The following is a 24,802-nucleotide window of genomic DNA, read 5'->3' on the forward strand; positions in this document are numbered from 1 at the left end:
CTGTTGGTTCAAACTTGGCTCAAAGCTGGTTTTCTTTGGTTATTTTTGGGCTAACTCCATTGTTGTTGTTGTTCTATTGCTGAACCATCAATTTCTGTTTTGTTTCAAAATCCAGGTACCCCTTGGAACTATATACAACATGTGCAATGCAAACTTGTGTTTGAGTGTGAAATACCATGGATACAAGTTATCTTTTGAGCTTACTCTTCTATTTCATTCATTTCTGTAATGTCCTGAATACAATCTTATATTCTGCCTAGTAGAGCATCCCTTCCTCCTCTCTCTTATGTTGTTAATGTCTTGCAAAATCTGTGTGTGTGCTCGTTAATTTAATTCTGGGAATGTACAAGCATGGGGATGGTTTAAGTTGAGTTCAAGTTCAATCATATAGCTTGCAGGTTATTGAATCTTTGTTTTGACAAGTGAGCCATGGAATTACTATAATAAAAGTTTAGGCTCACGCTAAACATGTTTGTTTCATATCTGTCAAGGATCAATGTCATTTTGGGGCTGGTTTGAATTTATTTGATTAACATGGCTGTGCAAGAAAGCAGAATTGTCTAATGAGGTTCAGCAGGATTACATGATGATTACAGTTTACGAGTTTTTTTTATGTTATCTGTTCTGTCCTTCTGAAACGATTAAGTTTAGAAGCTAAATGGATGTCATAGTCATTTTGAATCAGATTTATTTTGTTTGGGATCAATTTGGAACCATCTAGTCCCTTGCTTGTGCGCTGGTTATGTGGCTATAGGGACTCGATCTTGAGTCTTTGTTTGACGTTGCAAAATTGGGCCTTCTTTTGGGCCCAGCTCAAGTCCTTTAGAAATCAGGGAATTGGTAGCCCTTGCAACATGGTATTGGGCTCTCTTTGAGCCCAGATTTATGATGGGACTAGACCCACATCAACACTGCAAATAATTCTAATGTTCTGCATGTCCAGAGACTCGATCCTTCGCCTATTTTCTTGTGTTCACGATCTGGGCCTCTGCTGGGCCAATTGCTCATGTAGAACCATCATAAGCGGTCTGCCTTTTAATAGGGCCCGACACGGATTTAGGCCCCTTCAACATCAATAATATTTAGTTCGAATTCATTATCAATCCATTGGTTACTAGAACTCAGTTTGAACATTTAATTGAAAGTAGAAAAATAGGAATCCTCTTAGCCTTGTTGAGTAATCAACTAAGCCCATTTATTAGATTGGAGGTGAGCCATTTTAGACAACGCCAATAGCTTATGGCCCTCCGGGCTTGATTTAAGTTCTTCTTTTAATTGGAATTGAGGTGCGCTGTGCCAAATAAAATCTCAAAATGCACGGCCCTCGCTTAAATAATATTTTAAATTTTTTTAGAACTCGACGCATGCCGTTTAGCAAATTTTCATGGCCCTCACAAAGCTGAAACGTGTAGTTGCTTTAAGCGCGTTATTTCAATAATATTACCTTCCTAAACTCGGGTGTGCATTTCATGTGACCCAAATCAAATCTTAAACGTTGAATAAAATATGTTTAGGATTGCAGGTGCATTTCATGTGGCGTGATCCAAAAACGTGTTTTAAACGACGTTCAATCTTCTTTTAAAATTGAATAAAAGCGGTTAAAGGCTAAAATCTGCACATAGGTTTAAAATCAGATATTAAGCCGGATATAACAGTTGAGCGACCGTGCTAGAACTACGGAACTCGGGAATGCCTAACACCTTCTCCCAGGTTAACAGAATTGCTTACTCGGATTTCTGGTTCGCAGACTGTAATACAGAGTCAATCTTTTCCTCGATTCGGGATTCAACTGGTGACTTGGGACACCATAAATCTCCCAAGTGGCGACTCTGAATCTTTTAATAATAATCCCATTTCGATTGTCCTTTAATTGGAAAAACTCCTTTACGCCCTTCCGGGAGTAGGAAAAAGGAGGTGTGACACTATATAATATACATATATTATATGTATAAGGGCAAAGAAGGCTGAAACAATTAAATTTTAAGTCAAGCCTAAAGTCTACTCAACAAATATCAAGTTCAGAGTAAAATCACGAGCCAAAAATGTAAGCCTGATCCAAAAACCTGTGAAGAATACACTCGTGCATACAAATTTCAAAATCTTACGAATGTTTAGGTTAAAGGCTGTATTTAGCCATGGGTCATAAAGAAAACAGTTACAGAAGAGTTACAAAAGATAATTAAAATCATGTAAGGTATATTTTAAGATTGACAAGTTCGAATGAAAACTTTTCTCAAAGTTATTCCAAGAAACATGTGTGTTCCTATTTCTCCTTTCGTACGTTTACACTATTATGAAGTTGAGACGTCTTCTTTATTAAGTGTCGTATATAATAGGGCCCTATTTTATAATTTATGCTTGATTCAAAAATCCATGAAATTAACTAAGCATTTTTAAAATGCAAAAGTTAAAAGGGCAAAACAAAAACCCACATATTAAAATTGAAGTGGAAGCAAGACCCTGAACTTATAAACAAACAAGGCAAGGGCAAATCATTAAAAGAGTATAACAGAAACTCAAGTCAAAGGCATCATAAAAAGTTGAAGCAAAAACTTTATATTATTCTAAAATATTTAGTTAAAACTAAGTATGAACTTAGTCCTAACTTGATTATAGAAATCCCCGAAAAGACCTGGGGATATGTTGTTACCAAAAAATATTACCCCTAAATGGGACCAGGGGTAAAACCACCAATTCTTCACCAACAAAAAAAAACTAGTCAACTTCACAATCAAACTTTCACTATGGAGAAACTTCTGAACCGGTATTCAAGATGGCATCATCAGCAGTAGAAGGCTCGATTTGATCAGAAGGAGCTGGGCATCCACCACACCAGGATTAGCTTCAACATTTTTGGGAGTGTCAGCCATGGGTGAAGAAAAAATTTGGCTTTGCTGAGTTTTTTCAATTGTTTCCTTAATCTTTGCTAACTCAGCATCCAAGTTAAAACCTTCTTGGCTTACCTCCATAAGAGTATCATGGCGCGTGTTCAAAATGGCCCAACTTGCTTCAACAGCGGTCTTGTCCTTACGAGCCTCGTAGTCTCTTTCCCAATGATCAAGTTCACTCTTGAGCTCCTCCCTCTCAGCTAAAGCGGCATCGTAAGAAGTCTGTAAAGTGTCAAGTGAACTCTCCAAGAACTTGACCTTGTCGGAAGACACTCGGAGATCTTCTTGGGTCTGGGTGAGTGTTTGAACAAGCTCACCAGCATAAACTTCTTTCTCATTCAACAAAGACTTAGGACCTCTGATCTCTTCACTAGCTTTGGAGAGTTGTTTGACAAAAGACGAATCGAGAAGGTTCTTATCTTTGCTCGCCTGGTTGGAAGAAGCTTTCTCAACAGCTAGCTCTGATGCCATGACTCTTAGTTGCTGCTCTAAGGTACATTTGTTCTCTTCTAAAATTCCATCTCAAACTGGAGGCTTTCATACTACTCTTTCCAATTATCTGCCTCAATCTGGTAATCATGCATCAATTGCTCCGTATGGGAAACCCATTTCACCATTTCCGTGCCGATGAGATTGATCTACATAAAAAAAGGATAAGAATCCTAGTAGAAGGAAAATGGTATAAGATATAAAAAGAAGTCTATACCTTCAATGATGATTGCACGATGTCATTCATCCAAGTCAAAGAACTATGACTTTCTAGCTTGGACTTTTCAACCGGACTAATCAAGGGTTTTAACCATACGTCAGCCTGGCCTGACTTCTTCAAAAGATTACCATCGGCAGGAACTTCAATGATAATTTGCTTCACTACCTTGCTTCCACTTGAAGAACCAATTTCAATATGAGAAATATTGGTAGGAGGGACAGTAGACGAAGTCATAATGGCTTGAGGAGGAGCAGAAATAGCAGCAGTAAGAATAGGAAAATGGCATTCCATTGGGACAAATACGGGGAAGGAGGCAAGAGGTACTTCCTCAAACACCAAGTCAAAGCCTTCATTATCAAACCCACGCGAAAAGAGGTGTTCAGCAGAGTCACGAGGTGCCGTGGGAGTCTCTTCATCAGAACTCACTAAAGTGGCTTCAACAGGCTCGGTTACGGGAACAGAATGAGGAGGAGGAGTAACTTCGTCATCCGAAATGACGCGTCTTCTAGCCCGCGGCTTTCTAACCAAAGAACTTCCATCCCGCTCTTCTTCATCTTCAGAATCCTAGGGTCTATCAGCTTTCCTTTTCGATGAAAAACTCAAGATTATCTTATGAGCTCTCGCCAAAGAAAGTCTAGAAGGTGTGATTGACTCAGCGCTTACACCACGAATAGGAAACCCTGATAAAAAGAAGGGTTAAATAAATTCTAATGAATGAATGAATAAAAATAGAAGGGAAAGAATAAAAATTTTACCGTGAATCTTAACCTTCCAACCAAACATATTTGAGAGGTACTTCCAAGATCTAACTTCTATCGGAGTAATGGTTAACAATTTCTCTACCCAATCACGAAAATTGAGAATCTCTTCAACACTTCTCATAGTTGCTAAAAAAAGAAAAGAGAAACAGTCATGGGAAGTACAAACTCTTAAAAAAAGAGAAAGTTGTAAAGAAAACTTACGTGCAAAATTCCAGTTTTCAGGGAATGGCATATTTTCTTCACCTACTAACCCTATTGTAGAAACTGCAACAAATGGGGCATACCAGCCACGATCTTTATCGTCCTCAGGGCTGACTAAAACTCTCTTACTCCTCCCCACCAAAGTAAAGATCCCTTGACGGAACAACTTAGGGGAGGAGAGATGGATTATATGAAAAAAGGTGAAAGGTAATTGAGCCAAATTAGCCAAATACCTTTAAACATACAATATCCCTCCATATAATAGGGCCAATTTATCCTAAACACACATTGAAGAAGCGGCAGAATTTAATAATGACTAGATCAATACGGGGTCTAAAGTGTAATGTAAAGGGGTACGTATACACAAAAGAAAAGCTAGCTTTGAAAGAAGTGATCCTTTGATTTGCATTAGGGATCAGAATTGGGAAATTGAACTTCCAATGACAATCTCTACGAACAACAAAGATCAAATCTTCAGTAATCTGTGAAGGGTAAACATCGGCACGATCATGAGAGGACATAGAAGAAACATGGTTTCTAATCGATTCTCTATCAGTATAAAAAGAAAGTTCAAAAAGGATAATCTCATCTATTGTAGGTTCACGGACTGGCTCATTGGAATCTCTACTTCTGGCAGAAGACCTATGTGGAAGAGAAGCCCTAGTTCTAGAAGATGAAGGAGAAGTGGAACTAGGTTGAGAAGAAGAAGAACCTCAAATGGAAAGTGACCCTAAACTACGCAGCCTACCCCCTCTCCTGCTTCTACTAGGAGCAAGGGGAAGTTCATCTACGATAAGAAGTTTTTGAGGATCAGGGTTTGAAGAAGACGTAGCTATACGAAGAAGAAGAGAAGATTGAATAGTCAAAGATGGAAAACTTTTCTATGAAAGAAAAGACAAAGGATATATTTATACTCAGAAGCAATCGTCAAACAAAAAGGTAATGATGGGAACATCATAATGAAAACGGTCACTTCGTGATTGATGTAGCCATAAAAAAGCCATAAAAGACGCTGAAGGACTGCAGAACCAATCGAAAGCCATTACGTGTCACATGCATTAAATGTAAGTGACATGCGAAGCATTAGTTCTGGAAAAGGTATAATGATATGTGGGAATGGCAGCAAAAATTCCCGTTTTAATGAGATCCACTTCCCAAATATTCAATTGCTAAATAAATGGCAAGTGGGGGAGGAGGGGCTATCTGTATTGGGGAAAATCGAGTTAACATTTGGAATTAATTATGTGGCTGACATGTCAAGACACGTGGATCAATAAAAGAGTGACAGCTGGCAAAGAGTACACAAAGAGACGCGAGCCTGAATAGGTACAGGCAAAGGTTCAAGAAAACAAGAAGGAACGGTTACTCAGACCTCTTGATAATTTGAAGAGACATCGGTGAAATGAACCAAGATAGCAAAAAGTACAGATACGTATTATCTGCAATTAATGAGCATAAATAATAGGGAACGTAATAGAATCTTCACGAAACAGTTACGATTGTCAATTATAACGTTTCATTAAGGTCATTAATTGCTCATAATGGCTCTATTATGAGAGGAAAGAAACGTAGTACTTAGAAAAAGCTATAAATGGAGAGAAATAATATTTTGTACGGACACACTGATTATTATTGGAATATACTGATTTACATTGCTTTATTTTGCTTACTCGGCTACTTCTCAATTCAATTTTTCTTTTTCATTACATAATTATTTCTTTATTTGATTATCAGTAATCCGAATTCTTCTAAAATTAAGTTTTGACCGAAATTCTTATTTTCTGGTTAAACACAAACCAACACAAAAGTTTGTTTTATTTTTATGGATAATTTATAATTTTCTATAATCTTTTAAAAAATTAGTCTAGGCATATTTATATTTTCTTCTAGACCGTAGTCTTGTTTATCGAAGGGTAACTCAGTTTTACTAACTAGTTCTAGGACAGGGAATTTAGCAACAACGACACCGATTGACATAGTATTGAAACAAAAGGGATTTGGTCATTATTCGAAATCAGATTTGGTAAAGTTCAATATAAAAACCAAACCTAAGGAATAACTCAATTCAGGAACTGATTCACCTTTAAGAAATTTTAGAGTGGCTTACCAAATTCTACCTGTTCGTCAAGTCTTTTATGCAGATGCTAAAACAAGAATATATACTCCCTCCCTTTTAATTTACCGTGAACTTATTTGACTGGAAACGAAGTTTAAGAAAAAAGAGGACTTTTGAATTTGTGGTGTAAAATAAAATACATATATTTTATATGGCTATAAATCATTATATAAAAGTAATTTATTTATAAATAAGGAAAGAAGTTATTTTTCTTTTGCACGGACTAAAAAAATAAGTTCACATGAATTAAAATGGAGAGCATAACTTAGTACAAGAGAGTAAATAACAGTCATATTTATTAACAAAAGCAAAAGCTCACACCTAACTTACACATAGGAACACTACAACATGCGTACTGATATTACTTAATCGAACAAAAAACCTTACATAACTTGAATTTCCTTGACATCTTTCTTAGGTATCTCAGTTTTAGGAATAACGATGGTCAAAACACCATCTTTCATTTCAGCCTTGATCTCGTCAACCTTAGCATCTTCAGGTAGGACGATGCTATTATTGTAGTATCCATAGCTTCTTGAAGAAGACCAGAACTCGTCATCTGAACCTTCTTCTTGTTCTTCCTTGTGTTCACCTTTTATTGTTACAACTCCATTTTCCACTGTGATCTTCACGTCCTCCTTGCTTAGCCCTGGAAAATCGTACCGGAGATTGTAGCTCTTCTCGTCCTCCTTATATCTTCCCATTAGTTTGGGAGGGGCTTAAATTCAGGTTCTCGAATATCCTGTTGATATTCTCTGTGGCTTGCAACAATGCATTTCCAAGTCCTGAAGGTAAGTTTTCTGTGCCAACAATGAACAAAATTTAGAAGTTAGACAACTAAATATACTATATATATGCGTCATATATACTTTTTTTTAAAGAATTACAAGAAAATACACATGACTTCACATCATAACAAAAAATGACCTATGTTTTTAAGTTTTACCCAACTTAGCCCACATTATACATATTTTGAAGCACTTACAAATTCAAAATCAGTGTTCTTATAATCACTGTTTCTAAAAGCTATGGAGTTAATTCTTTGTTTTCACAACCATTGCTTTTACTCTCTCTTCTTCTCACATCTTTTACATATGCTTCAAGGGACCGTGTATTTTCTGTTTCTCCTCTTGTGTCGCCTGCTTGCAATATAAGAAAATTAAAGAGTAGAAGTCCACCATTGAAGACCATTCAAAGCTTTGCTTTTGAAAATGGTTTTTTTTTTTAATTTGTTAGTTGTTTGGATTGGGTATTGTTCCGATTGATTGAAAATATCAAAAGGAGTTCAAAATTTAAATTTGAAGTGATTTGGAGTAAATTTGAGCAAGATTTGAGTTAAATTTCAGAAAAGACGCAAGGAAGAAGACGAAGTCAGTTTTATGTATAATAGTGTATATGAGTGTAGAAACACATCTTATACACTATTATACACTTTTATACACCTTTATACAAGCGTCTGTAGACGAACTTCTTTCACAATTTTCAGTTGCAATTCTTGTTCAAAACCAGTCCAAATCTCCATTAAATGATTTCAAATTTTATATAAAACCTCCTTATGCTATTTCTAACAAGTCTAAATAACACCCACTCCAAATTTCTCAAAAAATCAAATTCGAAATTTAAACCCACATATTTAAGCTTGTTAAAAATCTAATTTTTACCACCCAAATGAATTTGGTTTGTTGAATTAATATTTGAGTCACTTTGAAAATTAATTTAAAAGCTTGAGGAATCTTTTTTAAAAATTAAATAGTAATTTTGAGAACCTATTGGAGTTGGATGTTGAATCTTAGCTTATTATTTTTTGGCTAGTTGGTTGTAAATTGAAATATGAGCTATAAAATTGAAAAGTATGGAGCTCAATTATTCTAATATAAAAATTTATGTATACATGATCTAAGCCGAAAGTTATAAATTGAGTTCCACTTGCTAAGAAAACTAGACCATTCGGTATCCAAATGACCATAACTAAAAGTAAATAAAAACATACTTCCTTGATGTGATGAAGTGTGTAGGAGACGGATCCAAGATTTAAACTTCATAGGTTCAACTTTTAAGATTCTTAGCAACCTTTAAGATTCTTAGCACTGAACGAATTATATTATTAAGGTTAGGAGTTCATATGAACTATTTGTTACAAGTTTAGTGAATTTTTACACTGAACGGATTATATTATTAAGGTTATGAGTTCATATGAACTATTTGTTACAAGTTTAGTGAATTTTTACTCATATATTTATATTTCGCGGCGAAAGTACTGAATTCACTCACTTAATATTTCCCTAGCGTATCAATGATATACTACTAGTATACTCTTTCCGGTTCAAAATAAGTGATTTTTTGGCTTTTTTTTGTGGTCCAAAATAAGTTATTTTTTCAGATTTTAAGAATGAATTAATTATTATTTTTCCTACATTACCCTTGGAGTAAATAGTGTTGGAGTATATGTTATGAGTATTTATGTGAAGAGATAGTAAAAATTAATATGGCCAATTTCATTACTAATTAATATTAAAAGGTAAATTTCTTAATCTACGTAAAAACAGCTAAAAATCATTTATTTTGGACTAGAGGAAGTATAATTTAAATAAATAAAAGTGTGTTATTTGTGAAGGAAGTCTTAATTACCCCAAAGAGCAGGTGCAAAGTCAGAGTCGTTGCGTCTCCAAAGATTGCCACGGCGGCATCTCAGCTTTGATTTCTTACCACCTTGGGAAACTGCTATTTCTTGGGTCTCGATTTTTTCTTTGCCACCATCTTCTGTGGAGAAACGTCGTACAAGTTCAGAGCACCATCTCTGTTTCTGTACATTATTAAGGCTCCTCTGACTAACACTTGAATTCAGCACAGAGGAGGAGCAAGAACCCAACTTTTGCTGCAGATTTTTCAAAGCTAATGGTGACAACGCCATTTCTAAGATATCCGTTAAGGTTAAATTAAAGTTGGTGGTTGCAGCTTATATATGATATACATATGCCGATATGACTTTGTTGTGCTTCAGCAATATTGTAGAGGAGGCTATTTAAAGGTGGTTTCTGTTTGTCTCTAAAGATATTGAAACCTTTTTGAATAAATCAATCAAACATGAAGGAGTAAATCTTAGTCAAACATAATAAATTCCAGATCAAAGAGCTAGCAGTGTAGAGAATACTTAAGATGAAGGAAATATAAATGATCTTATTGAGATTCAACATTGTATCTCCCATCAATCGTTGAGGAGACCGCTTTACAGGTTTTCCTAGAGATTCACTCTTTTCAATCAAGAAAATTAGAAGAGAGCTTTTCAGCTTTTGAAGAAGATAGGAGAAGCATCCCTCCTTGTTGAAAGCTTTCCCTAACTATATATAGTCATGACTCATGGCACCCTTGCCCTTTGCTCGGCTCGACGTCCTCTTGCCTCTAACGTGTCTTAGTCGTGCTTTTAGACGGCGCTCTTACCGAATCGTCGGATGTCGGAGAGGAGATATAGAGTGGGCTATATTAACTTTCGCTGCCCGGTTACTTAGGCAGGACGTCGGTCAACTTGGTCGCGACGGTCAGATTTTGACCAATACAGTTAGTCCCTCCGTTTGTCGGGATCGTCCTCTGTCGCGCTCGGTAGACAAATCATGATTGTTACGAATTTGAGAGAAATCTGACTTACGACTCTTCGTTCCTTAGTTATATTTTATGGGTTTTTGGCGGAGTGGCGACGTTTTGTCGATTCCCATGGATCGTTGCGACGGTTTCGGAATCGAAACATCGTATGGTATTGAAGCGTTGTTTCGTAGTTATTGCCATTATTACACACGTTCCTGGGGAACTGAAACGTTTCATTCCCTATCAGATTCGATTGGCGACTCTTGGGTTTCGTGCTCGGGGGATTTATGTCTCTTATAAATAGAGGGAGCTTGTCATTCGATTGACACACTTCTTTATCTTTTACTTAGGAGAATCCTGCAGATATATTTTCTTTATGACACCTCGAATTTCTGTGTGCCCCCTTGTTCTCTGAAAACTCACATCTCTTCTTTCTATTATTTCTTTGGCGTGTTTTCTGATAAAAATGGATGGTGATTCTTCTCGCGACAGTCTCCCTGCCACTAATCCGGTACTGGAAAGTGATGCTCAGGCCACCAGAGGATCAAACACGGTGGAAGATAAGGAGGTCCCATTAATGATTGAGATCCTGCCTCGCCCTGGGAGAGAGCCGACTGACTTCAGTACTCCCGCCGGCGTCGAACCGAAACCTGTTCACTCTATTATGAGAGAAAGGGACATTGCAGAGCTGAAAGAAAGGTGGGGAATCCCCAATTATGTTGATATGTGGCTGGCAGTGGGGAAGACATAGTTCATTTCGACCGTCTCGGGATACTGCGCATTCTACGCCTACCCCTTCATTGTAGGGTACACACTTCCTCTTCCTTTGTTGGTGGTGGATTTTTGCCATTTTTACGAGGTATGCCCTGCCCAACTTTTGTCGTATGTGTACAAGTTATTCTTTATGCTGCTTAAGTACGCAGAACTCGCCGGTCGTGAGGTCGCTTTGGACCATATGCTTAGCATCTTCGCCTTCAACTTATCCGTGGTACGATGATTCACATGCGTCCTCGAGGGTCGAGGAGTCTGGTGGTGAGGATGGACGACAGGACCAACCGTCGTTTCTACGAGAATTATTTTTACATACGGACTGAGCACATTGTAGTGGACCTAATGGTATTCCCTGAGAAGTGAAACTTTACACGTAAGTTTTTGTATCTTCAGTCGCTGAGATACCCGACTGTTTCCTGTTATGGTACTAAACTTTATCATGTCTTTGCAGCTGAGAGATTGCCCCCTCCGCCTGTTGAAGGTATTCAAGACTGGGTGGGTGCCCTCCTTCCCCATACAGTGGGGATTCGCACATGGTCGACCTTTCATGACAGGTTCGGACGCAGGCCTCTTACAGGTGAGATGGAGTTTCTGTTTGTTATTCTTCCTCTCTTTTTTCTTGGCTTCTTATGTATTGTTTGTCGATGTCAGGGAGAGTACGGAGAGCAAGGGCCCCTTCGTTAGCTTTTCGTCAGTCGGCCTCATCTGCTCACCCTGCCATGGTACCCATCGCCCAACCTTCATCGAGGGCTGCTTTAGTTGAGTCTGTGGCCTTGGTTACTCCTGCGAGGGCCACCTCTCAGGAAGAGGTCCCGACCTATGTTGTTCGCCCGACGGGTGAATCACCATCTACTAGGGAAGAGGAGGGGTCATCGAAGAGACGAAGGGTGGAGTTTGAGACTGCGGCCCCAATAGTGATTCATCTGGATGACTCTCCTACGATGGCATCTTGAGGAGATGTTGTCATGCCCCCCCCCCCCCCGTAGGGACAGAACATGACATTGCCTCAATTCAGTCGGAAGCTCCTGCTATTGTCGGTGATCGCCAACCTGTCCTGGCGGAGAATCAGACTTTCGGGGCCGCCATCATGGTTTCGGACGTACCCTCGTCTTCTGCAATTGGTCGTGTTCTCCCTTCGGGTGCCAAAAGAGGGAAAGGCGTGGCGAATGATGATTACGAATCTGAGTCGGACCTCGACCCTGATGATGTCAGGATGTTTGAAGAGGGCCTTACCCACTCAGTGGTTCATGTGGAGGGCTCGACCCGTATTCTTCAAATCCCTTCCGGTGTCAACCTCTTGGGGAACAAAGAGGATCTGGTGTCGCAGTTCATCCTGCTATGCTTCGAAGCCGAAAATGCAGCCCTTCGGTCTGTTCCTGATGCTGATTTGATGGATGAGGTGGCCACCATGGGCTTAAGGGTACATTGCATTTTACTTTTGTTTTTCTTCGCCATTCTTGAAAATATTGGTCTAATCCCGTCTTTGCATTTTCCAGACGTATATGGTGGAAGTGGAAAGCATTTGCAGGGCCAACACTCGGGCCAGGATTTTCTTGAAGATGTTGGAGAAGTATCGTCGCTACCGCAACAGGTGTCGCGAGATGCATGAGCAGCTAAAGAAAAACCCTGGTAACCGGGCTCTTGGCGAGGAGTTGGAGAAACGGGACCAGGAGTTGATGCATGCCATCTGCAGCAAAAGTGTGCTCGAGGAGCAACTTCGAATTAAGGATGAGGAGCTCGAGTTGGGTAGGGGAGTCACCGCAGAATGTGACCATCTGCAGGAGAGATTGAGGTCGATGCAGTCGGAGATGGATCAGAACTTGATCAAGGTCGAGGCGATGAGCGTGGAATGGATGGGGAAATTGATCGGGCTGGAGAGCAAGGTTGTTGGGTTGGAGAGCATCGAGAGTGCTTGGTCCGAGGCTTCGGCGAGGGCGGCGGCCCTGGAGAACACCATCTGCGTACTTCAATCCGAACAAGAGTCGAAGAGAGCGACATCTACCCTTATGGAGGCAAGGCTTTAGGAGCGCATCAGCGAGATTGACCAAGAGGCATCGGTTCTGGGAGATTGGGTCGCAACATTGGACGCAGAAAATGGGCAACTGTTGGCTCAGGTTGAGTCTTCCTCTACCGTTGTTCCCCTCCATATGCACGAGCTTTGGGTTTATGCCGAAGCCCAGCGGGATATATATATATAAGAGTTTGTGGGAGGCGGGTACTGTGACTGAGGCCGCCTATGAGGAAGTGCGAGAAAGTGGGGGAGGCTCGCACCAATTATGGGTACGATGCGATGACGCCTGAAGCTAATAGGGGTGCGGATGATAGTGATAGAGGGATTCTTGGAGACGGTGATGGTGATGGTGATGGCGGTGATGATGTCGAATGAAGAATGTTGCCTTTGTCTGCTCTTATTTTTATTTGCTTGTTGTTGTTTTGTTTTTTTCTTTTTTATATTTGTTCGTCGTCCATTGTTGTCGTTTCTCCCCCCTTTCTTTTTCTACTGTTGGCTTGGGCCATGTATAAGCGGCGATAGTCCGCACAATGACTTTGTATAAAGGAGTCTTTTCTTCATTATTTGCCTTGTACTTTACCTTTATTTCAACTGTTTTTGACTTTTTGGTGTGAGATAGATGCATGTATGGCGAGTCCCAGTTTTTCTTTCTGATAGCTTTTAGCCTCAGAAGTGTTACGACCTAATCGAGAGAGTGTCTCGTCATTATTCGATCGAGGTCTAAATCTTTTCTTTTTGGCGGAGGCCCTTGGCTTCAAAGGGTATTATTTCGAACTTATCGAAATAGTAACCCGTCATCGTTCGATCAAGGTCTAACTCTTCTTTTTGGCGAAGGCCCTTGGCCTTAAAGGGTGTTATTTCGAACTTATCGAAATAGTAACTCGCCGTCGTTCGATCAAGGTCGAACTCTTCTTTTTGGCGAAGGCCCTTGGCCTTAAAGGGTGTTATTTCGAACATATCAAAATAGTAACTCGTCGTGGTTCGATCGAGGTCGAACTCTTCTTTTTGGAGAAGGCCCTTAGCCTTAAAGGGTGTTATTTTGAACTTATCGAAATAGTAACCCGTCGTTGTTTGATCGAGGTCGAACTCTTCTTTTTGGCTAAAGGGTGTTATTTCGAAGTTATCGAAATAGTAACCTGTCGTCGTTTGATCGAGGTCGAGCTCTTCTTTTTGGCGAAGGCCCTTGGCCTTAAAGGGTCTTATTTCGAACTTAACAAAATAGTAACCCGTCGCTATTCGATCGAGGTCGAGCTCTTCTTTTTGGCAAAGACCCTTGGCCTTAAAGGGTGTTATTTCGAACTTATCGAAATAGTAACTCATCGTCGTTCGAGAGGTCGAACTCTTCTTTTGGCGAAGGCCCCTGGCCTTAAAGAGTGTTATTTTGAACTTATCGAAATAGTAACCCATCGTCGTTCGATCAAGGTCGAACTCTTCTTTTTGGCGAAGGCCCCTGGGCTTTAAGGGTGTTATTTCAAACTTATCGAAATAGTAACTCGTCGTGGTTCGATCGAGGTCGAACTCTTCTTTTTGGCGAAGGCCCTTGGCCTTAAAGGGTGTTATTTTGAACTTATCGAAATAGGAACCCGTCGTCGTTCGATCGAGGTCGAGCTCTTCTTTTTGGTGAAGGTCCCCTGGCCTTAAAGGGTGTTATTTTGAACTTATCGAAATAGTAACCCGTTGTCGTTCGATCGAGGTCGAACTCTTCTTTTTGGCAAAGGTCCCTGGCCTTAAAGGGTGTTATTTCGAACTTATCGAAATAGTAACCCGTCGTCGTTCGATCGAGGTCGAACTCTTCTTTTTGACGAAGGCCACTGGCCTTAAAGGGTGTTGTTTCGAACTTATCGAAATAGTAACCCGTCGTCGTTCGATCGAGGTCGAGATCTTCTTTTTGGCGAAGGCCCTTGGCCTTAAAGAGTGTTATTTCGAACTTATAGAAATAGTAACCTGTCGTCGTTCGATCGAGGGAGAACTCTTCTTTTTGGCGAAGGCCCTTGGCCTTTAAGGGTGTTATTTCAAACTTATCAAAATAGTAACCCGTCGTCGTTCGAACGAGGTTGAACTCTTCTTTTTGGCGAAAGCCCCTGGCCTTAAAGGGTGTTATTTCGAACTTATCGAAATAGTAATCCGTCGTGGTTCGATTGAGATCGAACTTTTCTTTTGGCGGAGGCCCATGGCCTTAAAAGGTGTTATTTCGAACTTATCAAAACAGTAACCCGTCGTCATTCGATCGAGGTCAAATTCTTCTTTTTGGCAAAGGCCCCTGGCCTTAAAGGGTGTTATTTCAAACTTATCGAAATAGTAACCCGTCGTCAGTCCCAGTTTTTGGAGAGCCAGATATCTTGCGGGAGAGTCCTAGTCCGTTTGGCAGTGCTTGCAACGGAGGGTGCAACGTTGGAGAATGTAGAATGTTGTTGTTTTGCTTAGGTTCGCTCTGTGCACGGATTGTAGTTCCCTTGTCTGGCTCCTGTCTTCCAACTCGGAGGTATCACTGGTGGGAGGTATCACAGTTGTTTTGCAGTAGTTTTTCGTCTTTTAATTTAAGTGTTGTTTTTTTTTGTTCGCCTGTGTGGCCATTATATTCCTATTTGAGTTGAGACTGGGAGGCGAGTTAGAATGAGACTTTCTTTGCCCTCATCCGGTGGTCCGATGGGGGAGAATTGATTAGTAATGTCGTTCGCCTTGTTTGGCATATCGGTAGTTGATGGGGCGAAGGTTTCTAAGCTTGATTATTTTGCTCGGCTCTCCTCCCCCTACTGCGCTCCTTCGTTTCGCGTGGGTTGATTTTCTCTTCTCGCTCCTTTTGGTGAGCAATTGTATTTCTTGTCTTTGATCTAGGAGAAGCTAGGAAATTTCATTAAGAAATCCCCAGAGACTGCGCCAAATTGTTTGTCTCAAAAGATATTGAAACCTTTTTGAACAAATCAATCAAAGATGAAGGGGTAAATCTTAATCAGACATAATAAATTCCAGATCAAAGAGCTAGCAGTGTGGATCTTACTTAGGATGAAAGAAATATAAATGATCTTATTGAGATTCAACATTGTATCTCCCATCAATCGATGAGGAGACCGCTTTACAGGTTTTCCTAGAGATTCACTCTTTTCAATCAAGAAAACTAGAAGAGAGCTTTTCAGCTTTTGAAGGAGATAGGAGAAGCAGCCCCCCTTGTTGAAAGCTTTCCCTGACTATATATAGTCATGGCACCCTTGCCCTTTGCTCGGCTCGACGTCCTCTTACCTCAAACGTGTCTTAGTCGTGCTTTTAGATGTCGTTCTTACCGACTCGTCGGATATCGGGGAGGAGATATAGAGTGGGCTATATTAACTTTTGCTGCCCGATTACTTAGGCGGGAGGTCGGTCAACTTGGTTGCGACAGTCAAATTTTGACCAATACAGTTTCATAAAAATGTAATGATAACTCTAAAACTTTCTAGCAGCAGCTTGAAAAAGAAAGTAGTAGTAGTAGAGTATCAAAGCTTTGAGAAGTTTCTTGCTAATTCTTCCAACAATGTGCCGCCTTTTAATTTACTGCAGAGAAGAGTGTTCGAGAGAATGAACTATCCCTATTCCATGCCTGGTGCCACGAGTTCGCCACTTCTGGCCACAATTACTTAAAGCTTAGAGGTCACTAATTTGAGTGGATTGACTTAAAAATAAATTATGTTATTTGTTATATAAATTAAAATACAACACCAGTACAAAAATATTTTATGCTCTATAAATTATATATAAGTTAAATGGATTTGAATTTCAAATAAAAAGATGCATCTTAAGTGGATTAGACAAGTGTCATATTCTGAACTATCAGTGTCTATACGTTATTTTGACCAACTTGGTTGCGACAGTCAACTTGGTTGCGACAGTCAAAGTTTGACCAATACAGTTTCATAAGAATGTAAGGATAACTCTAAAACTTTCTAGCAGCAGCTTGAAAAAGAAAGCAGTAGTAGTAGAGTATCAAAGCTTTGAGAAGTTTCTTGCTAATTCTTCCAACAATGTGCCGCCTTTTAATTTACTGCAGAGAAGAGTGTTCGAGAGAATGAACTGTCCCTATTCCATGCCTGGTGCCACGAGTTCGCCACTTCTGGCCCCACAATTACTTAAAGCTTAGAGGTCACTAATTTGAGTGGATTGACTTAAAAATAAATTATGTTATTTGTTATATAAATTAAAATACAACACCAGTACAAAAATATTTTATGCTCTATAAATTATATATAAGTTAAATGGATTTGAGTTTCAAATAAAAAGATGCATCTTAAGTGGATTAGACAAGTGTCATATTCTGAACTATCAGTGTCTATACGTTATGGTTTGACGAAACTAATAGCATGTTTGGTCAAATTTTTAAAATCATCTTATTTAGAAAAAGTATTTTTTTAAAAGTACTTTTAAAAAAAATACTTTTGGTTAGAAATAATTTATACTTAATTAATTAATTAAAAAAATACTTTTGAACAACAATTAATATTTTTTTCAAGGTTTAAAAAAATATTTTTAAGTGTATTTTTCAAAAAAGTACATTTGAGAAGAAGCTACTTTTTCTGCTTCTCAAAAACTCTTTCTGCTTCTACTTAAATCTTTTTTTCTAAAAGCTTGGCCAAACATATTTTAGAAAAAGAATATTTTTGAATGGCCAAACATACTACTCCCTCCGTTCCAATTTATGTGAACTTATTTGACTGGCCACGGAGTTTAACAAAAAATGAAGACTTTTGGAATTTGTGGTTCTAAACAAATCAAAAAGGGGCCAGAGTATTTATGTGGTTATAAAAACTTCTCATTAAGGGTATAATTGTAAGTTTAAGCTAAATTGTTATCAAATTTAAAAATGGGTCATTTTTTTGAAATGCACCAAAAAGGAAATAGGTTCACCTAGAGTGAAACAGAGGGAGTACAAAACTGTAGCACTAGTGAGAAGCGACCTACGTTCAACATTAAGGGTCACCGGACTTGCAAAAAAGAAAGTACGACACAAAAATCTGGACGGAGGGAGTAATAGCTTCCTTTTCTCCTCTTCTTTTATGGTAAAATCGAGGGCATCACACAAGAGTCAAAAGATAATTTCATTACCCAGTAAGCTTTGATAATAAAATTTTAGAACTAAAAGGAGATAATATCCCTTTTTATCACTTTTATGCGAAAGCTCATTGTGTAAAATATAAGTTATCCTATGATTGTTGCAACCATGGAAAATAATTTACAACTTGCTAACACCGTGAGGTTTTTACCTGGAATAGGAAAGGAAAAAAGAAAACAAACCGAGTATATAAAGCAAGGGAATTATCTCAATATAAAACTAGCTACGCAAAGTTGAAATACATGAATAAATTGACCCTTCAATTTTTCTGATAAAAAAACTCTGCATCTAAAAGAAGAAAATCTTTTTAAGATTTAACTTATAACAATAAAGGTGAAAAAAATTATACCATCATTATAACTTAACCTAGTGTAGCATAGTTTTCCTTGTTGTAACAAGTTTCAATCCTATTTTCCCGGTTACCTTCTATGACAGGTTAAATCCTTCCGCTCATTATGGCACATTTACCTAAGACCGTAGTCATCTAATAATGTAAACGTTAGTCAGTTTATAGAAGTTAACTAATAGCCCGTTTGGCCAAGCTTATTTTTGGTCAAAAGTGTTTTTTTTGGACAAAAGCACTTTTTGCAAAAAATTGAGGCGTTTGGTCAAGCTTTTGGAAGGAAAAAAAGTGTTTTTGAGGAGAAGCAGAAAAAAATAGTTTCTCTCCAAAAGCACATTTTTGAGAAGCACTTTCGAGAAAAATATACTTAGAAGCAGTTTTTTAAAGCTTGGTCAAGCACTAATTGCTGCTCAGAAGTGCTTTTCAAATTAATTAGTCAAACACAAACTACTTCTCACCAAAAGTATTTTTGAGAAAAGCACTTTTGAAAAAAAAATACTTCTCAAAATAACAGCTTGGCGAAATGGGCTATAACTCTTCTTTTTAAACTAGCTAGCTGGTACAAAGAAAAAGAAACGAACCAACATAGGAACAGGTACAAGACAACATACTTTAAGGTCGCAAAAACAGTTTGCTAGAGCAGAACCTCTACCCATTATGAAATCATCTTTATGAACCTGCCACAGGGTTTCTATTAATTCCTTCCAGTTAAGCTCCTGATAGGTTAACTTCCAAAGCCCTCCTTCTAAAGAACAGTGTGAGGGTGTCTTACGCAACCCCTTAAAAGCTCGCATTGCTGCAACCATCTTATCCATGTATATGTTTGGATAGTAAGTACTAAGTAGCCAGTAATATGTTCGGATAATAACTCCTCTCCGCCAAGTTCCTTCAGGCCATCACCAGCTGCCAAATAAATTGTTGTTGTCTGTAGGAATGAAGAGATCCTGAAGGAGGAGGCAAGTTTCATTTGGTTTAAAAGGGCACTTCCCACTGCTTCTCCAAATATGTCCATTAATTAGATCCAAGGTTTTATATCCCCCCGCCGAGCTTCTATATGATTTACCAATATAGGAGAAAGACTGGAGTACTCACGTTGACTGTAAGCTACCATGTCAGACTGAAATCGCACATGAAGTGATAAGAAGGATTCTGGTATAGCTTGTAGAAGCTCAAATGCTTTCTTCTCCAATGCTCTGTTAAAGCGAAGTGCTATAACAAGAATGAAAGTGCAGCTTTTGCATGCAGCAGGGTACCTAAGATATTGAAATAACAAGTACACCAAATGAAAAAAATTGGAATAAGCATTACTCATAATGAATAACCAAATCCTCTGAAGAGCAGCCTGCAGAAATGATCGGTCTAAGGATTTCAAGGAAACTTTAGTTACCAGTTAGTACCTATACTTTCTTCAAATCATTCTCTTTTCTTGTTTCTTTTTTATTCTTTTTGAGATAAGGAACCCTCCTTTGACTCAATGCAGAGAGCGATTGAATACAACATGCTCCAGCACAAAGAACGTTCTCAATAAAGTTTACTGCAATCAACTCTTGCATGTTCTTTTGATGCAATCTCATCCGAAAGCTCCTTTACCACTTCAGCAAAGCCATTCAAGTTGGAAGAAATAGTTTACATCACTTTATGTCAAATATACCAACAAAACTACTTAAATATGATGCCAAAAAGTCATTCAGAGTGATGATCAGATAGAGTAGTCAACAAATGCTAGATTCAGAAGGAATCTCTAAAGAATGTAAAGCCACATAGGTTCAAGAAGACAATTGTCCTGTTGATTACACAAGAGACCATAATGATTCAACAACTCAAAACCATAAGGATCTTAAAAGACTCATTAAGTACCTTTAGCATACAAAATTCCAACAGAAAAGAAAATGATGTAACAAAAATAAAGCTCAGAAAATTGATTATATTGATTCATTCAAGTATGCAGCCACTTCAAACTTGGGCAAATCAAGAGTAGAATTCAGCAACTTATCAAAAAAGAAAAAAACAAAGTAGCGTTCAGCGAAAGAGCTATTCCAACACCATCACACAACTGCACATCACGGGCATCCTTGCGAAATTGAGCTAGAATTTTACCAGCATGTATCAGTTGGCAAGACATTCTCTGTAACTTCTCAAATTGTGAAACTCACATCCCTCCTCATCTGAATCAGCCTACCATAGCAATCTACTCGAATACACCCATAGCTGCAGCATTTCAACAACAAAACCAAATCCAAGTGCCTGCAATTTTAGCCAGTCATATGTTTGACTTAGAAAAATCAGAACCCCTACATGGAAAGGTTACCAGCAGTCAAGTACAATTATAGTTATACCATAACTCTTTTTGCACCCATCCATCAGAAAATTCAAGAGTAATTAATATTTGCAGCCCAAGCAGTTTAGTCAGTAGTATCAAATTTTCCCTATTATCCTATCAATATATTCGACTTATACCACAAATTTTTCAGTTAGTAATAATGTAGTCTATAATTCGACTTATACTCTTCTTGTCATTTTTTTTTCAAAAAGAAAAAGCCAGCCCTTATTGGGCAATGATAGTAGATCAAAGATTTATGCAATCTAAGTGTACTTGTTTTGAACCCACCTCTTAGAAAACTCCAAAGTAGCTTCCGGGCGATGATAACAGACCAAGAAGATGAACATTTTTATTACTTCGTCACTGACTTTTCACATTTACGTCTTTCCATTGTGAAAATAATTTTTCTTTTTTGGGTTGGAGAATTTTTGTTGGTACACTCGTATTAGACCAATATCTGATAGGAGTTCTTTTTAATCTTGTTCTGAGATTTGTAAGCCAGTAGAAATATAGAGAACTTCTAAAGGTTAGAGAAGCTAATTTATTAACTATTTGCACGAAACAGGCCTAAATAGAGCAAAATGGATAGCGAGGATTCATATATCCGACCTCTTAACTTGGAGTTGAAGCTTAGTTGTTGTTGTTTTGAAGGGTGGAGGAGATCAAGAAAAGAAGAGTAGTAGAGATTTGAAAATGCATTCCGCCACTAGCTGGCTATGGCCCTAGCAGCCTTTGTTTACATCTTAAAATAATATCTAAAGATGTCAAATAAGTTGCCAAACCTTAAAAAATAGTTTGAACCATGTAAACAATCAAAAGCCTTATTGTTCATCTTGTAAAGAAAAAATTAACCAGTCTCCTACTTGGGATGAGGGAGATGGGTGGGTATGGGTAAAATGAAAGGTTGGAAACTTAGTAAACTTAAATGACGACATAAATATAAGTAAAAATGACATTACAAGCTACAAAAACATCAGATCCTCCAAAAGATTTGAGCCAATATTTTCATCATCACCGTACCTAGTGACTGGGGAGAACATTGACCTTACCCGAAGGAACATGCTGCTAAATATTTGGAGGATTGTTCTATGAACTGGTAAACACCTTTTGCAATTTCCCTTCCTGGTCAATTCCCAAGCAACCAACTTGCCATCACATCTGCAATCATAGACTGATACAACACTCCTGAATCACATTACCAGCAGCTTTGATCTAGTAACTTCACAAACTAGAACTACAATAGATAGCAGAAGCAGCACATTCACTAATTATGCGTTGTTTGGCTAACTTCCACACTACCCGGGTTCCCGATCCTAACAGATAGCATTTGAGCATTTCAAAGATGCCTTGATTTACAAACAATAAAGGAAACTCTTAAAGGTGTCCTCGAGCAGTGGTTGACAGGCTAATTTAAGTAGCTAACAATCTTGCTGCCCTTGTTTATTCTTGTAAAGTGATCGCTCTTCAGCCAAGTGGCTTAACACAACATTTCATCAGAGCCCAATGTTTACCTGGGATTCCAAGTGATAACTACATGTCCGCCATTCCTTTACTAAGAAAGCCAGTTGTCCAAATCCACATATCCACTCATAGAACCTCAATAAGCTCTTTATGCAACTTGAGGTCAATATTCTTGCAAACCTGGTGCTTTACTGCTGCACCACATCTAGATACTTTACAAGCAAATAGAGTCATTTATTTGGCTACGGATCAAGAAACTTATCACAGCACCTTTTTTGCTACAGCTGGCTATAACAAAGATCAATTAGGAAAGTTTTGCTGCTTAGGCTACAGTTTTCCATCTCCGCGAGAAGTAGCCTCCAAGAACGACCAAGTCAACATCACTAGCTGCTACCAGTAAAAGTAAACAGAGAAATGTCAAGCATGCAGCGGCAAACAAACAACAGGCATTAAGAATATGTATCACCTTGACCAAAGGAATTGAGGCTATTCTACTTCTCCGGCACATTGAACTCTTTTACTCATCACTATCAGAGTTTCTTCTTCACGTCTCAATCTGGCACGGGCCTTGTTTCCTCTCATTATGTTTGTTAGCTCTTGAATTAAACAAGAAGTACTTCTTTCCATCTTATCCGCAAGAATATCTTTTTGCTCTGCAAATCCTAAACCTATAAGTCTATTCCGCAATAATTCACAGGTTTCACCATATGGCGGGATCCCTTCATCTATCATCATTTCAAAATATCTACATGCTTCCTCAAGTTTGCCTTTCTTCTGACAGAGACCATGTATCATAACAGCATATGTTGAGACTGAAGGATAAAATTTCCTGCCTTCCATACTCTCCCATACTTTCTCAACTCTATCAAACCTTCCGACCTTTATGAGCATTTTAAGCACCATGTTATATGTATGACGATCTGGCAGGCTACCGTTCTTCTCCATTCTTGAGATCAGCCTAAGTGCCAAATTGACTTCGCTATGATCACAATGACAAGCAAGGATTGTATTATAACTCCAACAATCAGGTTTTACCCCTCGTTCAATCATCTCATCTATCAGTTGGTAAGCATCCTCAACCTTGTCACTCTTGCAAAGCTTCTTGATGATAACATTGTACGTAAATACATTAGGCACAAGCTTGTACCTTTTCATCCGATCAAGGACCCTAAAAGCTGCATGAATATCGTCCTTTACACAATAAGCATGAATAAAAACAGCATACGTAAAAGCATCAGGCCTTAATCCCATGGACCTCATCTTCATGAACAAGTTATAGGCCTCGTCCATTTTTCCTGCCTTGCACACTGACTCCAAAATGCTATTATAAGCTAACAAATCAACTGAAAAACCTCGCTCAAGCATTTCATCAAACAGTTTCTGTGCCTCAACTACTTCTCCCATTTCTCCCCATCCCCTTATCATAATGCTGTAAGATTTCACACTCAGCATGTACCCATCTTTAACTCTATCAAAGAACTGTTTGGCTTCTTTCATATGCTTTCTTTTACACAATGCAAGCAAAAGCTGATCAACATCCACTACACTCGGTGTAATCCCAAAATCAATCATTTTATCAAAACTCCTAATTGCATCAACAGGTAAATTAGCTCTACTAGAAGACCTAAAGACAAGCCAGAAAATATCTTGACCTAATTCACAAGATTTGTTCCTTTTTAACTCAACAAGAAAGTCCCACAACAAAGGAAACTGTTTGCTACTTCCTAAAATATCAACAAGAATGTGATAGCTTTCTTTACTATGATAAAACCCCGATAATTTATTTGCCCAAATGAAGAATCTGTGAGCTGAAAACCCAAGATTTTTGCAGCGTTTAAGAACTTGCTCAACTATGTTAGCCGAAATCTTGTCGGAGAATGGATTGAGAGCTGATTCAATGTCGTTGTGGGGATTTCTGTAATCGCTTAGGATGCGAGAGAGTTCACTTATTACTAGGTGTGAATTAGAGGGTGGGACGTCTGGACTGGAAGTGAAATTAGTTTTGTGCAAAAGGGATGCGAACTGATGGCTGTAGATGTTGGTGTTGGTAGGTGGTATGTGATTGTGATGGAAGATTGTGAGGGGGAAATGGTGAGTACTTATTCTGGCGCGAAGAAGAGTTCTTATCGCCATTGATATGGAAATTGGGCGAAGTTTCAAAAATATATATAGTGTACAGACCCAGAAAGAGCATCCAGTGGGCTACTCTCTCTGTCATGCAAAAAAGATCATTTTTCTCTTACAACAAATAAAAATGCTTCTTTCGTTCCAATTTATTGAATTTATTCGTTTTTTTCAGAGTCAATTTAACTAATTTTTTAAAGCTAAATTGAATTAGATTAACTCAGCAACAACAATAACGATAACATACTCAGTATATTTTTATAATTAGGGTCCGGAAAGGATAGTGTATTGCAAACCTTACCCTACCTAGTGAAGGTAGAGAAATTGTTTCCAATACTCTCGGGCATCTCCAAGGGTGCACTATTTTTTGCACCAAATCTAAATTTAATGTAAAATTTGGTTTTTTTTTTGCTCCAATAGAACACCAAATCTTGCATC

At 38.5% G+C, this 24,802-nt stretch overlaps 1 protein-coding gene and 2 pseudogenes across 5 annotated transcripts; all 3 read right to left on the reverse strand.

The window, feature by feature from the left end:
- Positions 1–7,033: 7,033 nt before the first annotated feature.
- Positions 7,034–9,586, reverse strand: LOC142174133 (26.5 kDa heat shock protein, mitochondrial-like; annotated as a pseudogene).
- A 9,390-nt stretch (positions 9,587–18,976) lies between these two features.
- Positions 18,977–22,474, reverse strand: LOC142174571 (O-fucosyltransferase 13-like; annotated as a pseudogene).
- LOC107815663 (pentatricopeptide repeat-containing protein At1g52640, mitochondrial-like) lies at positions 18,977–24,472 on the reverse strand. 5 transcript variants are annotated; one of them, XM_075240950.1, is made up of 5 exons: positions 22,707–24,472; positions 21,829–22,627; positions 20,557–20,703; positions 19,857–20,051; positions 18,977–19,712 (listed from the first exon to the last, which is right to left on the reverse strand). In XM_075240950.1, exon 1 carries the CDS (start codon positions 24,371–24,373, stop codon positions 22,727–22,729), a length of 1,647 nt encoding a protein of 548 aa, XP_075097051.1. In that variant the 5' UTR covers positions 24,374–24,472; the 3' UTR covers positions 18,977–19,712; positions 19,857–20,051; positions 20,557–20,703; positions 21,829–22,627; positions 22,707–22,726. The 5 variants fall into 5 exon arrangements, with proteins under 5 accessions (XP_075097051.1, XP_016496765.1, XP_075097050.1 ...); XM_016641279.2 differs by having other exon boundaries at positions 21,829–24,472; XM_075240949.1 differs by having other exon boundaries at positions 19,173–19,712; positions 20,557–20,750; positions 21,829–24,472.
- Between the last annotated feature and the right edge of the window lie 330 nt (positions 24,473–24,802).

The sequence above is a fragment of the Nicotiana tabacum genome, chromosome 20, assembly GCF_000715075.1.
Source record: "Nicotiana tabacum cultivar K326 chromosome 20, ASM71507v2, whole genome shotgun sequence".
In the NCBI taxonomy this organism is placed as follows: domain Eukaryota; kingdom Viridiplantae; phylum Streptophyta; class Magnoliopsida; order Solanales; family Solanaceae; genus Nicotiana; species Nicotiana tabacum.